Source organism: Budorcas taxicolor, chromosome 1 (assembly GCF_023091745.1).
Source record: "Budorcas taxicolor isolate Tak-1 chromosome 1, Takin1.1, whole genome shotgun sequence".
Lineage (NCBI taxonomy): Eukaryota > Metazoa > Chordata > Mammalia > Artiodactyla > Bovidae > Budorcas > Budorcas taxicolor.
Window position 1 is genome coordinate 181,008,243 of NC_068910.1, and position 16,667 is coordinate 181,024,909.

General features: G+C 42.2%; 1 protein-coding gene across 1 annotated transcript in view; it reads right to left on the reverse strand.

Moving 5' to 3' along the window:
* MED12L (mediator complex subunit 12L) overlaps window positions 1-16,667 on the reverse strand; it is a 354,867-nt gene that overhangs the window by 277,336 nt on the left and 60,864 nt on the right. The window contains exons 6-8 of the mRNA XM_052636382.1: window positions 4,133-4,302; window positions 1,336-1,446; window positions 43-312 (exon numbers count right to left, since the gene is read on the reverse strand). Of these exons, the coding sequence (XP_052492342.1) occupies window positions 43-312; window positions 1,336-1,446; window positions 4,133-4,302 (551 nt within the window). The remainder of the gene's footprint in view (window positions 1-42; window positions 313-1,335; window positions 1,447-4,132; window positions 4,303-16,667) is intronic.

Genomic DNA, 16,667 nt, shown 5'->3' on the forward strand with positions numbered 1-16,667 from the left:
GCACAGAATGTGGGTGTAAAGCAGGAAGGGCCGAGGACTTACCTGCAACATACAGCTAAGTCCATAAACCAGGGGGCCATGCTGTGCACAGGCAAGAAAGTCGGAGAAGGCCAGCTGCACAGGGCTCATGCCGGGGCCAGAGGGCCCGGGGCTGGGGGCCCCGATGCTCGAGCTGTTTGGGCCTATTATCACATGGGGCGAGTGGGCGGCAAGGAGGCTGGGGCTGTCGCTCAGCAGCAACGCCAGACGCCGGGCACAGAAATAGGCGAGACGACGGGACAGGTATGCCGACTGGACAAACTCATCTGAATACTGAGGAACACAAGGACACCAGCCTTCAGTCACATCTCAGGCTACTCGGTGAGATGACCATTATAATACAGGCTTCTCATCATTACAAACAAAAACAAAAGCTTTCAGAAGTACTAATACAGACCAGCGCTGTCCAAGAGAAATATAATGCAAGCCACCCATGTAATTTTAAATTTTCCAGTATCCATTGGGTGGCAAACACACACACACACACACACACACACACACAAAATTAAAAGAAAGATGTGTTTTATTTGGCCCACTATACCTAAATCTAAAATGCTATCATTTCAACATGTTGTCACCACAAAAGTATTAGTGAGATATTATGTACCCCTTTTTCCATACCAGGTCTAAAGCCTGGTGAGCACTTTAAACAAAGAGCACATGACAATGTGAACTTGTCACATTTCAAGGGTTCACGAGTCATGGCTGGCTAGCTCCTAGAGCAGGCATCACAAGTACTGACGTCTCAGGGAAGACACAGATCACCGGTATGGTGTGGTCTCTGGAAGGGGCTGGCTACTTTTCACTGGACACTCTTCCGTATCGCCTGAATTGTCAAATATATGAATTACTTTTCCAGAAATTTTTCTTTAAATAAATTTCATCCAGACAGCCTAAATTTTAACACACCTTAGGACAATCATGAAAATACGATGTTCCCACCCTGAGGGGCTCAGAGAATATTAAAAGAATGTAGAAGATCCTCTATATCCCTAAAAAGAGATAATGGGTTTTGTTTTCACAGAGATCTATGTGAAGGAGACAGTATTTAAAGAGCTGTTTGCTCAGCTCAGGGACGAGGGAAATTCACGTGAGTGAGAATACTTGAGAGGGACACATGGCTAGTACAAGTGACCTTTACAACTTACACAAAAGCCTCTTATCACTTTGAGTGTTGTAGCATTAAGATCTTTCCTCCTTCCATTTCAAAAAAGCCACCTCTACTTACCTCTTCATTCTTACCAGACTCATTCCTTGCCCATAAAATCAATTGGCTCACGATTACATGTACTATACCTGCAGCATTAGTGGTAATAAGAGTTTAAGAAGATCATCATCCATTGGTCTGATCTTTTCTAACACATCCAAAATCCATGTCAAATATTCGTGCTTTTCCAGCATTCCTTCCTTAAATGAACAAAGAAAAATTACACTGATAATGTTACAGCAAAACCAACTAAAATTCAAAAAAAAAAAAAAAACCACACTCTTATCTTTATGTGTAAGTGTAATTTTACTACTGTTTTCCCTGTTGCAAAGCAGTCTCATGGATGAAAGTTGAAATTCTAAAGAATGAAAATAACTGGTGTTATTTTGCACAGTTGGCTTGGAGGTTTTTTGGGGTTGTTTCTGCATACCTCCCTCATTCTAAATTGATAAAAATTAATTCCTACAAGAAGGAAAATTTGGAATGCCCAGATTCCCAGGGCATGTCAAGTACCTGGCTAAATTTCAGTATACTAAGAACTCATAGTACACTGGCGTGCTGCAGTCCATGAGGCCCAAAAGAGTCGGACACGACTAAGCGACTGAACTGATGAACTCATACTCACAGGAGGAAACTTGGCCAATGTTGACCACTACAAAGAACAAAGCACCTATCATACCATCATCTCCAAAAGAGGCTGATAACCTCATCAGAGCCAAGGCCCTCTAGTAGCCTCTTTTGCTATCCTAAAAGGAATTTCAGATACCATAACCCACCTACAAAATATAACTTTAAAAATCAATATAATGGCCTATAAGAAACGAAAGGAATTTATAATAAAATGATATATAAACTTCTGACATAACTACACTAAAAACAACATTCCCACAAATTTCCAAACCGTTCCACAGGGTTGGTATGGCCCCCCTTAAAATAAGCACTGTTAACATTTTCATCTATTGCCTTCATATATACACACACACAAATAAATACTTCTTTATGACATTCTATGTACATATAAATTTAATGTCATATTACAGCTTTATGATTCACATCATAAAAGAGTCAAGACAGAAACAAATGACCTAAATGGGAAAGAAATCCAAAAAAGGGAGGGGGGTGTGTGTGTGTGTGTGAAGCTGATTCACTTGCTGTACTGTAGAAATACAACACTGTAAAGAATTATACTCCAATAAAATGTAAAACAAACAAAGATAAAAACAAAGTTATGTTTAAAGTCACTGAAACTTTTATGGTCATTCTGGTAACAATCTTAGTAGTTAAAATGAAGCCCTACTTTGTTCCTAGCAACTCTGATGTATCTATGGACCATATAACCAGCGGTCCACTACCATGATTATCGACAATGCATTTAAAAATATACTGCTAAATTACTGTTTATGTATTTAAAACATTACAGTGACACCACATTCATGATATCAAAGTTTTCACTTATTGCTAATTTCTTTTCTTGTCTGCACCAAGGGATCTTAGTTCTGCAACCAGGGATCAAGCTCGTGTCCTGGCAGTGAAAGCAGGGAGTCTTATCCACTGGACCACCAGAGGATTCCCCTTATTGCTGATTTCTAATTTTTTTAATGTTTCAGCTAACAGTTTAGCTACAGGAAAAAGTGCAATTTAAAATTATCAGACCAATAAAGTAAACTTCATGTTAAAGAAATAAATAAAATGGAACTTTGCATTAAGGATTAAGAGATGGTGAATGCAAGGTTCAAAAACAGAGAGAATCTTCATAAGCATGACTTCCAAGGATGACATAATGTTCATCCTCAAGATGCTTTTGTTATGCACCCGTACCCTTACTTATGCATATGAATGTCTGCACACACATACACTCCAGTCAGTTTCACATTTCAGATTACAATGGATTAAAATATAATGAACTTTTAAATGTTAACATTAAAGTTAGATTCATCCATTTAGAACCTAACTGCTTCCTATAAAGGAGATACTGATTTCCATGGTCCTAAAAAATAATCATTCAAAAATACTAAGCATGCTTAGAGACACCTTTTCAAAGAGACAGGCTAAATCCTCAGCTCAATAAAAGCTCAGAGCAGGCAGGGAAGGAGTCCTCTGCTAAATGAAACTAGGATTTGTAAGCATTATTTTTTTACTGATTTAAAACTAACAAAGCTAACTCCTAAAGGACCAGGCTGTTTCCTACTTTGAGCTCTTAGAAAAAGTTGCTTACCACCTGGAAATTATAATTAAAGTTCTAAGGGTAGAAATTTAGAAACCACACATCCTTTCTACCCACCCACCCCATCACAATAACAGGTCATGAAAGTCTATCCTGATAATACAACTTCAGCTGAATACATTTGTCCTTCCTTCTCCAAGAGTAAAGATTGAGGCAAATAACAGCACAAGTGCCATCTTCTGGTCACTATGATGTACATCAGTGCCTCAGGATGGGAGTTTTAATCAGTCCTCAATGTATTACCCATCCTCTCAACCATATTTTAATCTGCAGCCAAACAAAATTAAGATGACCTTTCAGAATAACTAAGCTCTAAAGAAAATCTACTATAAGATAGGAAGCATCAGCATAAAAAATTATTTGAATAAATATCTCCAATTTATGTAAAGTCAAATGGCTTGGGAGGATTATGTCTAATAGTGCCATTATAAGGCAATTAATGGCATTAAAAGAGCTGACATCACTGAATGCTGGCGATCAATACGTATGATAGGAAGCTGTCATCTCGGGGCAAAGGTGTCACCTTTGATACAAATTCAGAGCTATGCTGGATGGCTTTCTTTGAACACACTAGTTCATATGATGATGATATAATGTAACGCCCCCCAAAAACTAAAGTGTAAGGAACTTGCTCTCAGTCTTGAGTTTCGTAGGAAGCTTACCTGGAACATGTGGAATGCCAGCTTTTCGTTGTACTCCCACTGCCTCATGGCCTGCTCCACGTCGGGTGGCACAGGGACAGGGCCATCGCCCGCACTGGAAGCCAGGTGGTAGAAGTCGGAAATCTTGGCCAACTGCTCTCGAAGATACCTGGTAGATATTTGCGTCCACTCTGCATTTTTTTTAAAAAAAGAAGCCATTTCCAGATACAATGAATGTAAGAATCTACTTTTCCTCCCTCTTTCTGGTTAAGAGTGTACTTATAAAACAAAAATCTATTACACAAAAATGGCTTTGGCAAACATATATAAGCACTGTTGAGAAAAGTACACCCATGCCAAAGCCCTTAAGTAATGTGCACCAGTGTGACATGGCCGCCCCATCGCCCAGCAACGACGTCGGCCAGCTCTCCCCTTCTGCCTCTGTGACCCCAAACCTAGGAGAAGAGGTGTCCACATTTAAATTAAAAATATCAGAGACACAAACAGGAAATAGAACAGTGGAGGTAATTCAAGAATCTTAATTCAGGACACGGACAACAGACTTGTGGCTGCCAAGGTGGGAAGGGGGTGGGTGGGGAAGGGATGTATTAGGAGTTTGGGATTAGCAAATGCAAACTACTATATATACAGAATAGATAAACAAGGTCCTACTGTATAGTACAGGGAACTATATTCAATATCCTGTGATAAACCATAATGGACAAGTGTGTGTGTGTGTGAGTGTTGTATGTGTGTGTGTTGGGGGGGGGGGGGCGTGTTGTGGGGCGGGGGGGGTAGGGAGTAGCTTTCCCAGTAGCTCAGACAGTAAAGAATCCACCTGCAATCCATGGGACCTGGGATCAATTCCTGGGTTGGGAAGATTCCATGGAGAAGGGCATGGCAACCCACTCCAGTATTCTTGCCTGAAGAATTCATGGACAGAGGTGCCTGGCGGGCTACAGTCCACGGGGTTGCAGAGTCAGACACAACTGAGTGACTGACACTTCATATACAAATAACTGAGTCACTATGTTGTACGCAGAAATTAACACTGGAAACCAACTATACTTCAGTAAAACTTTTTTAAAACAAATATTTTTAAAAATCACAGTTCTACTCCAAAAAAGTTCAAAATTCCCCAAATGCAGTTCTCTTGGGGTACATTTTCCAGGCTCCAGGGCATGGTTCAAACATGCCTAATTAAGGGGTGTTCTGTCTCTGTCCATCTGTAGAAGGGCTGGCCATCCCCACGGGCCAGCCCCAGGCGGCACTCCCACCTGCACCGCCCAACCTCCACCCCTGCCAGGGACACCAGAGCAGCCACCTCAGACCATCATCTGGGCCTTCAATCGTTCTGCTCTCCCCAACCAACACAAGATGCCTCAGGACTCAGCCAGAAAGAGCAGTGCGTGACAAAAGGTAGGAGACCGTAGCATAAAAAAAAAATCACTGAAATTACTCAAAAGTATCTGCCACAGGGGCACAAATTAAATCAATGGGTTGCCTTTGGCAACCATGAGGGATATGGTGCCAACTTTAGCCCATTCTGTGGATAAAAATGTAATAATTGCATGCTCACAGCCAAATTTCCCCAAGGATTAGTGAAACAGCATTTCGGAAGAAATCGTCCTCCTGAAACATCACCGCACAATGCTGTTTTCTCATTATTTCAGCAATAGGTTCTCCAACCTTCTCAATTTTAGAGGAACCTATTCTAACAAAAGTAAGAGTAGAAATAAACATCTGTTAGAAATTGAGTGTTTTGTTTTTATTTTTTAAGCACTACTAAAATTACTTGACAACAGAACCCGGAGATAACTACCGTTAGGTTTTGGTTGAAACTACTTATTCTAATTGTGTCTTATTTAAAACTGAAATTCAAATGCACATGTTAAGTAAGCATTGCTTCAGTAATCAGCCAATGCCAAAAGATGAACAGACACTAGGTCAACATTCTGTTCCTAGTATAAATCATTTGTTAGAAAGCACCATCAATAACAGATATTGTTGTTAAAATTACGCCATCGTCATTAAAAACCAAACAATAAATTATTAGTGTCATCATTTTCTGGTGCCCCTGTTATGGACTAATCATCTCAAGACTCTCACTTGTTCAACAAAGCAAAATGCCAACCACCAGATGAGACAAGTTTAGCTTAGCTATAATAAGCAAAAACAAAAATAACAAGGATCCAAATCCTAGCTTTTGTGTGCCAAGCCTTGCTATTAACTCACTCTCAGTATGGTACTATTCTCAATACTCAGAATAGTTTAGCCTCAAGAGCTAAAAATAACACACATATTCACACACCCCCTACTTTGTCTCGGGTATATTTTCAAGATTGTTTTTATTAAAATATGGAAGAAACACACGCTCACTATAGAAAAAATTTAATGCAAATATGCCTAGAAAAAAATCTCAACCATTTAATAGCTCTGTATCTTTTCAGGTTTTTTCCTTGTGTGCTTGACTGTTTAAACATACATGCATCTTTTTTTTTAATTGCTGAAGATATTACTCCACAATTTGAGTACCTTTAAAAATTCAAACAGAATTCAAATATAGACCTCTTGGTCATATATTTTAACTTCACCATATTTAACTGATGTTAAGCTATCACATCAATGAGACAGATTTGGAGATCTGGGCCCTACGACAGTCTAGTGTGAACTAGTATAAAAATTAGGATGCACACAAAATTTTCATTAAAAATTAAAAACAAAAAATAAAAAATGGCCACAAGTACTGTACGCTTTAAAATTATTCAGGTTCACTAATCCCTCTCAAGCTGAATTAGGACTGGTCATTAAAAGGGAGAAATGGGGGCAGCAGTGGCAAGAAACAGTGATTCTCAGGCCTGCGTGCACACACCATCACCCAGGGCGGGTGCATTTTACCAAATGCCAGTATCTTCAGCCCAATCCCATCAGATTCTGGTTTAACTGGTCTGCAGTGGGGACTCAGTTCTAAGTGATACCAAGAAAACAGGAATGGCTAGAGATCTTAAGGAAGATGGTTGGGGGAGGGAGGTGGGGAGGTTTCAAAGGCAGAAAGGATGCAGAAAGTTGCTTTGAAAGTGCACCAGTTCTAAAACTCTGAGGCTATGGCCACATCTCTAGTTCACTGATATCAAGTAGAACTCAAGGCCACGAAGTCAGATTATTAGAAAGTTTACAAACATGAATGTTACTGAGAGTGGGGTCAGGGGTCAGTATTAAAAAGAATGACCGACTCATCCTTCTGATGCTGCTCTCCCTAGCATCCTGTAGCCACTGTTTTTTGTTGATGCCTAACCCCCAAACAGGAGGGGTCTCAGAGGCCATGCAGTTCACCCTACGGTAGCCTATCGTCTAACCAATCCAGGAGCTGTAGGCACAACTCAAGGTCACACAGGTAAACCAGAAGAACACAGCAGGTGTGGGATGCTCCACTCCAGTACATGAAAATATGCAAATTGATAAATACAATACATAATAGGGGAGAACAGAGACATGTCAAGTTACATTAAAAATGACCCCCTAGGGCCTGGAATACTTGCAGTATTACCAAGAGAACTGGGAGCTCAGCAGAAGACAAGCATTCACCGTGGGGGCAAACACAGAGCACCCCAAATGTAACAACGCTCATGGAGAAAGTGTCTTGGCAGTGTGACACTGCAGAGAAGCAACAGAGGGCCACACTAAGGGTTACCAGCAGAATGACCTTTGGCAGAGGTCGGCCCTGGGTCCAATCCTAGCTCCACCCCTGAGCAAGGCATCTGGCCTCCACTCAATCTCAACCTCATCTCTACAACGGAGCTCAATAATACACCCAGGTCAGTAACTATCCAGATGAGTTACTTTACAGAGTGCATGCATCACAGAAGTTGATCAATAAGTGGCCATCATCATCATCATTAGTACTCATTATTATTGGGATGAAGAGTTTTTAGAAAGGAAACTAAAGGTTAGGCCTTAACTGTCACTGTCAGGCCCTGCTTCTACCTCAGCTGAGCTGCAATGCCTAACCCAACACTCCGGGTAAGTGTTTATGGAATCAATGTCAATTTCATGGTTCCAAAACCTTCAATGGATCTGCAATCCTTAATGAATTAAGGTCAAACTCCTTAGCTGGGAATTAAAATCATTCCAAATACTATCCAGCATGATCTGCGCTGTGAGCTCAAGGTGCTTCTCTCACGTCTATGATGCTCTGTTGACAGGATCTTCCCCAGTCACCTGTTTTCGAATGTGGGCCCAGTTCAAATGTCACATCTCTCACGTAGCCTTCTCAAGACGCTGGACACCACACCACCACCCGGCAGGGATCACACTCTCTAACTGATGCTTTAGAATTCCCTCCATCTTTCATCCCCATGCCTCACATACTCAAGACCTAAGTACTGACTGCAATCAATACACTATAAGGTCCTCTCAAAACTAAGTTCCTTCCCAATCATTTTGTCTCCCAAATCTTCATAAAAATATCTCCATTTTCTAGTTTAAACCTATCACAGCAGATCTAGAAGGTTTCAAACACCACTGTAGGAAATATACCAAGTTCCCTCTCTAACACACTTGGTCTTTATGCATCCGTTAGTCACCATGCTACAAAAGGCCCATGCAAATACAGAACTTTTCATTCTTTTTAATGAATTTCCATCTAGTATAAATATAAAACTTATACACATACACCCTAATATACACATACATATAAAAATATTATATATGTCCTTTAATTTTGTGAAAGCTTATTTTCCTTACTACATTCTTTCCTTACACCCTAATATACACATACATATAAAAATATTATCTACGTCCTTTAATTTTGTGAAAGCTTATTTTCCTTACTACATTCTTTCCTTTTATCAGAATGAGTGGGAACCCACTATGTAAAACAGATGCAACGAAGATTGCTTTGTAAAAACTCCAGCCAAGTCCAGAGATGAAGGTGCACATCTTTAAAGTGACCCACTGGAATCTGGACTTAAAGATGACAGGCTCCTCAATGGAAAAACCTATATCCTCAACCCCTGAAGCTATCCCACTACAATAAAAGGTTCTTGCTTGCCCGTGGGAGGAACGGACTGCTTCTCAAAACTGCAGGATGTAAAGGATTTAACTAGCCCAACTCAGGTACAAACCTGCCTGGTACAGACTGATGGGAGAGTGGGGAGGGGGCTGAGATGGGGAGAAAAGGAGTTCAATACATACAAGATGGTGCACAAAGAAAGAGAGCGCCAAGCTGTGTCCGACTCCTACGACTCCACGGACTACAGACTGCCAGGCTCCTCTGTCTATGGGATTCTCCCACGAACACTGGAATGGGTTGCCATTTTCTTCTCCAGGGCATCTTCCTGACCCAGGAATCGAACCCAGGTCTCCCACACTGCAGGCATATTCTTTACCGACTGAGCTACGTGGGAAGCCCTATACATATACTCACGAACTCCCAATAAAAGACTGAAAGATTTTTTTCATTTTCTGTTGTTAAAATGCTTTCTTGATCAAAGGATACCATCAACAAAGTGAAAAGACAACTCATAAATGGGAAGAAAACATCTGCAAATCATTTATCTGATAAAGGACTTGGATCGAGAGTATATAATGAATGATTACAACTCAATAATAAAGCAATTAATAATCCACTTTTTTGAATGGGTAAAGGAGCTTAATAGACATTTCTCCAAAGAATATAGACAAATGATCAATAAGCTCATGAAAATATGCTCAACATCATTAGCCACCAGAGAAATGCAAATCAAAGCCACAATAAGGCACCATTAGGACACTCACAGAGAGGCTACCCAGGTGGCACAATTGTAAAGAGTCTGTCTGCCAGGGCAGGAGATGCAAGAGACGTGGGATGTGGGTTTGGTCTCAGGGTCAGAAAGATCCCCTGGAGTAGGAAATGGTAACCCACTCCAGTATTCTGGCCTGGTGGGGTAGTAAGAGTCCAACACAACTCAGTGACTAAACAACAGGATAGTACAAGATCAACAATACCAACTTTTTGGTGAGGATGTGTTGAAACCAGGCTCCTCATACATTGCTGGTGGGAATGTAAAATGATGTAGCTACTGTGGAAAATGGCTTGGCAATTTCTCAAAGGGTTGGACACAGAGTTATCATGTAACCCAAAGTCCACAAGTAGTCATAAACCCCAGAGAAATGAAAACACATGTCCACACAAAGATCTGTACACATTCGTAGCAGCATGGCTCATATGAGCCAAAAAGCGAAAGCAACACAAATGTCCAACTGATAAGTAAATTTTGTTGCTCTTCAGTCACTAAGCTGTGTCCAACTTTGTAATTCCTTGGACTACAGCATGCCAGGCTTCCCTGGCCTTCAATATCTCCAGGAGTTTGCTCAAACTCATGTCCATGGAGTCAGTGAAGCCATCCAACCATCTCACCCTGTTACCCCCTTCTCCTTTTGCTCTCAATCTTTCCCAACATCAGGGCCTGTTCGAAAGAGTCACCTCTTCGCATTAAGTGGCCAAAGTACTGGAGAGTCAGCTTCAGCATCAATCCTTCCAATGAATATTCAGGGCTGATTTCCTTTAAGATTGACTGGTTTGACTTCCTTGCTGTCCAAGGGACTCTCAAGAGTCTTCTCCAGCACCACAGCAGGAAAGCATCAATTTTTCAGCTCTCAGCCTTCTTTATGGTCCAACTCTCACATTCGCAAAATAAAATATCTTCCATGTACAGAATGGTACTACTCAGCTATACAATGTCATGAACCACGGAAACACACTACAACATGCAGGAACATTGAAAACGTAATACTGTATAACTGACAGAAACCTGTTTCAAAGAACCATGTAAGTTATGATTCCAGTTAGATAAAATGTCCAGAAAAGGCACATCTACAGGGCTGAGGGGGACTGGGGAAATGCAGAGTGACTGCTGGTGGTTACGAGATTCCTTCCAGGATGATAGAAGAATTCAAAAAGGCAATGATGGTTTCACAGCGCTGTAAACACATGAAAAACTTCTAAATTGTAAACTTAAAATGAACTGTAAAACAGTAACAATTATATCTCCATAAAGCTATTACATAATTCTTAATGCTTGCTTGAAATACTTTACTACAAATAAAAATCCAGCGTTTCATGAAGTACCAAAAAGAAAAAAAAAGACGACTATTCTACACTGATAAAAAGTGATCTACTATGGGACTTCCCTGGTGGTGCAGTGGATAAAAACTCACCTGCCAATGCATGGGACACAGGTTCAATCCCCAGTCTGGGAAGATTCCACATGTTGCGGAGCAACTAAAGCGCAAGCGCAGCTGCTGAGCCTATCTGTACAAACACTGATGTGCGCGGGCCAAGAGCCTGTGCTCTGCAACGAGAGCTGCCCCCACTCACAACCAGAGAAAGTCGCACAAAGCAATAAAGACCCAGGGCAACCAAAACCAGATAAAAAAAAAAAACTTAAAAGTAGCTCACTATGATCTGATACGGCTTTGAGGGCAGGGGAGGGGGTTGGGAAGGAGAATAAAGATAAAAGTAACAGTGGCCAAGAGTGAAGGTGGTCTGGAATTCCCATGTCTTGCTGAATTTTCCACAGTTTGTTGTAATCCACAAGTCAAAGGCTTTAGCGCAATCAATGAAGCAAAAGTAGATGTTTTTCTGGAATTCTCTTGATCCAAGGGATTTGGCAATTTGATCCCTGGTTCCTCTGCCTTTTTTAAATCCAGCATGAACACCTGGAAGTTCACAGTTCATGTATTGCTGAAGCCTGGCTTGGAGAATTTTGAGCTTTACTTTGCTAGCATGTGAGATGAGTGCAACTGGGCGATAGTTTAAACATTCTTTGGCATTGCCTTTCTTTGGGGTTGGAATGAAAACCTGGAAAAGGACTTTTCCAGTCCTTTTCTCCTTTGCTTTTGGCTTATCCTCTTTTCTCAGCTATTTGTAAGGCCTCCTCATACAACCATTTTGCCTTTTCATATATCTTTTTCTTGGGGATGGTTTTGATCACTGCTTCCTGTACAATGTTACGAACCTCCATCCATAGTTCTTCAGGCACTCTATCAGATCTAATACCTTGAATTTATTTGTCACTTCCACTGTATTATCACACGAGATTTGATTTAGGTCATACCGGAATGGCCTAGTGGTTTTCCCTGCTATCTTCTATTTCAAGGAGTTCATGACCTGAACCACAGTCAGCTCCTGGTCTTGTTTTCACTGAGATGGGAACACCTTACCTGACTCCTGAGAAACCTGTATGCAGGTCAAGAAGCAACAATTAGAATCAGAGGTGGAACAACAGACTGGTTCCAAATCGGGAGAGGAGTAAGTCAAGGCTGTATGTTGTCACCCTGCTTATTTAACTTTTACGCAGAGTTCAGTTCAGTTGCTCACTCGGGTCCGACTCTTTGTGACCCCACAGACTGCGGCACACCAGGCCTCCTTGTCCATCACCAACTCCCAGAGTTTACTCAAACTCATGTCCAACCATCTCATTCTCTGCTGCCCCCTTCTCCCACCCTCAATCTTTCCCAGCATCAGGGTCTTTTCCAATGAGTCAGCTCTTCACATCGGGTGGCCAAAGTTTTGGAGTTTCAGCTTCAGCATCAGTCCTTCCAATGAATATTCAGGACTGATTTCCTTTAGGATAGACTGGTTGGATCTCCTATCAGTCCAAGGGACTCTTAAGAGTCTTCTCCAACACCATAGTTCAAAAGCATCAATTCTTTGGTGCTCAGCTTTCTTTATACTCCAACTCTCACATCCATACATGACCACTGGAAAAACCATAGCCTTGACTAGACGGACCTTTGTTAGCAAAGTAATGTCTCTGCCTTTTAATATGCTGTCTAGGTTGGTCATAACTTTTCAAGGAGTAAGTGTCTTTTAATTTCATGGCTGCAGTCACCATCTGCAGTGATTTTGGAGTCCCCCTAAAGTCAAGTCTGACACTGCTTCCACTGTTTCCCCATCTATTTGCCATGAAGTGATGGGACCGGATGCCATGATCTTAGTTTTCTGAATGTTGAGCTTTAATCCAACTTTTTCACTCTCCTCTTTCACTTTCATCAAGAGGCTCTTTAGTTCTTCACTTTCTGCCATAAGGGTGGTGTCACCTGCATATCTGAGGTTATTGATATTTCTCCCGGCAATCTTGATTCCAGCTTGTGCTTCATCCAGCCCAGCATTTCTCGTGATGTACTCTGTATAGAAGTTAAATAAGCAGGGTGACAATATACATCCTTGATGTACTCCTTTTCCTATTTGGAACCAGTCTGTTGTTTCATGTCCAGTTCTAACTGTTGCTTCCTGACCTGCGCACAGGTTTCTCAAGAGGCAGGTCAGGTGCTCTGGTATTCCCATCTCTTTCAGAATTTGCCACAGTTGATTGTGATCCACACAGTCAAAGGCTTTGGCATAGGCAATAAAGCAGAAATAGATGTTTTTCTGGAACTCTTGCTTTTTTCCATGATCCAGCAGATGTTGGCAATTTGATCTCTGGTTCCTCTGCCTTTTCTAATCTCAGCTTGAACATCTGGAAGTTCACGGTTCATGTATTGCTGAAGCCTGGCTTGGAGAATTTTGAGCATTACTTTGCTAGCGTGTGAGATGAGTGCAATTGTGCGGTAGTTTGAGCCTTCTTTGGCATTGCCTTTCTTTGGGACTGGAACAAAAGCTGACCTTTTCCAGTCCTGTGGCCACTGCTGAGTTTTCCAAATTTGCTGGCACACTGAGTGCAGCACTTTCACAGCATCATCAGAGTTATGCATCATCAGCATTATGCAGAGCACATCATGAGAAACCCTGGGCTGGATGAAGCACAAGCTGGAATCAAGATTGCTGGGAGAAATATCAATAACCTCAGCTATGCAGATGACACCACCCTTATGGCAGAAAGTGAAGAGGAACTAAAGAGCCTCTTGATGAACAGTGCAAGAGGAGAGTGAAAAAGATGGCTTAAAACTCAACATTCAAAAAAGGAAGATCATGGCATCTAGTCCCATCATTTCATGACAAATAGATGTGGGAACAATGCAAACAGTAACAGCCTTTATTCTCTTGGGCTGAAAAATCACTGCAGATGGTGACTGCAGTCATAAAATTAGGAGGCTTGCTCCTTGGAAGAAAAGCTATAACAAACCTAGACAGCGTTATTAAAAAGCAGAGACATTTTGCCAACAAAGGTCCATCTAGGCAAAGCTATGGCTTTTCCAGTAGTCATGTATGGATGTGAGTGCTGGACCATAAAGAAGGCTGAGCAATAAAGAATTGATGTTTTTGTACTGTGGTGTTGGAGAAGACTCTTCAGAGTCCCTTGGACTGCAAGGAGATCAAACCAGTCCATTCTGAAAGGAAATCAATCCCCAATATTCACTGGAGGGACTAATGCTGATGCTCCATTACTTTAGCCATCTGATGCAAAGAGGTGACTCATTTGAAAAGACCCTGATGCTGGGAAAGATTGAAGGCAGGAGGAGAAGAGGATGACAGAGGACGAGATGGCTGGATGGTACCACTGACTCAATGGACATAAGTTTGCACAATCTCTAGGAGATAGTGAAGGACAGGGAAGCCTGGAGTGCTGCAGTCCATGGGGTCACAAAGAGTCATACATGATTGAACAGCTGAACAACAGAAGAGTGAAGGGGTAAACCTGAGCGATGGTTAGTAGGAACTTTATTACATCCTCCTATATTTTCCTATGTTCGAAATGCCCACAACAAAAAGCTTTAAAAAGTTAATCAGTTGAGTTCTATAAAATGATTCACAGAAAGCCCAAAATCCCCCATTCGGCCACTGCTTACTTGGGGAAGGAAAGGGGAAATCAGCGTGCTGATCAGCAGCCTGGATAAAAAATAGCCTCAGTGAAAACTGCTGCCTCAGGTTGACGTGTGAGCAACGCAGAGTCAGCCCAGTGGCTGGAATGCTGGTTCTGCTGAATGGTCAGTTAGCAAACTCGGGCCCTCTGGCTAAAAAGCAGGGAAAACAGGGTGGGCATGGGGGTTCGTAGATGACACGCTGTGGTGCAGTCAATTACCGAAACTTTTTTTAGTCACCAAGTTTTTTTCTTGGTTTTTGTGTTGTTGTTGTTAGTCGGACGGTGAGGCTTGTGGGACCTCAGTTCCTCAACCAGGGATGGAACCTGGGGCCCTGGCAGTGACAGCCCTAAGTCTTAACCACTGGACCACCAGGGAAGTCCCTGAAACTTTTTTTTATGCTTCAAACACTTTTCCTTTCACTCATAACTACCTGTAGAATACTGGTGCTGAGCGGCAAACATCGAATATCTGTTTTTGTCTGGATGAGTAATTTTACCGTGTTATTTTTAATGGGCTATTTCTCTCTGGTTTTTATTTACTGGCAATGACGCTAAGTGCTGTTACTTGGTGATTAAGGTAACTACTCAAAATAAAATAAAAATCATGGGGGATTTCACAGGTGGTCCAGTGGTTAAGACTCTGTGCTTCCACTGCAGGCAGCCCAGGTCCCATCCCTAATCAGGGAACTAAGATCCCACATGCCACACCGTGTGGCAAAAAAAAAAAAAAGAAAAGAAAAGAAAAAAAACATGGGCATGTGGCAGGAAACATTAAATGTCTACTAAGGGCCAGAAGCTCTCCTGGGGCCTGGAACTATAAAGCTGGGAGGAGAGCAGTCCCTACCTGAGGTGATTCATTCTGGAGGTAGAAACACAAGGACACAGACACTGAGGGCGGGGAGTTAAGTGGTCTGACATGCCGTGGAGCAAAGGCAAGGAAACATGGAAAGGTTTTAGCGTAGTCCTGAGGGAAGGTGGGGCTCCCCCGGTGGCGCTCAGCAGTGTTAGTTACTCAGTCGTGTCCGACTCTCTGCAACTCCGTGGACTGTAGCACGCCAGGCTCCTCTGTCCATGGAATTTTCCAGCCAAGAACACTGGAGTGGTTGCCATTCCCTTCTCCAGGGGATCTTCCCAACCCAGGGATCAAACCTGGGTCTCCTGCATTGCATTCTTTACCTAAAGAATCTGCCTGCCAATACAGGAGATGCAGGAGATGTTGAGTTGGGTCCCTGGATCAGGACGATCCCCTGGAGTAGGAAATGGCACCCTACTCTAGTATTCTTGCCTGGAAAATTCCATGGGCAGAAGACCAGTCAATCCTAAAGGAAATCAATCCTGAATATTCAATGGAAGGATTGATGCTGGAGCTGAAGCGCTAATACTTTGGCCACCTGATACAAAGAGCCAACCAACTGGAAAAGACCCTGATGCAGGAAAAGATTGAGGACAGGAGGAGAAAGGGACAACAGAGGATGAGATGATTAGATAACATCAATTCAATGGACATCACAAGTTTGAGCAAACTCCAGGAGATAGTGAACGACAGGAAAGACTGGCATGCTGCAGTCCATGGGGTCGCAAAGAGTCGGATACGACTTAGCAACTGAACTTCTGAGGAAAGTTACGAAAGAGTTCCATGGGCAGAAACAGCAGTGTGCAATTTCGCAGGTCCTGCAGAGGGAGCCTGGCAGAGGATGCAAGGCAGAGGGAGGGAGGGTCACCTCTGAGGTGAAGCCAGAGGTACTCAAACGCTAGTGCACAGAAAGATCACC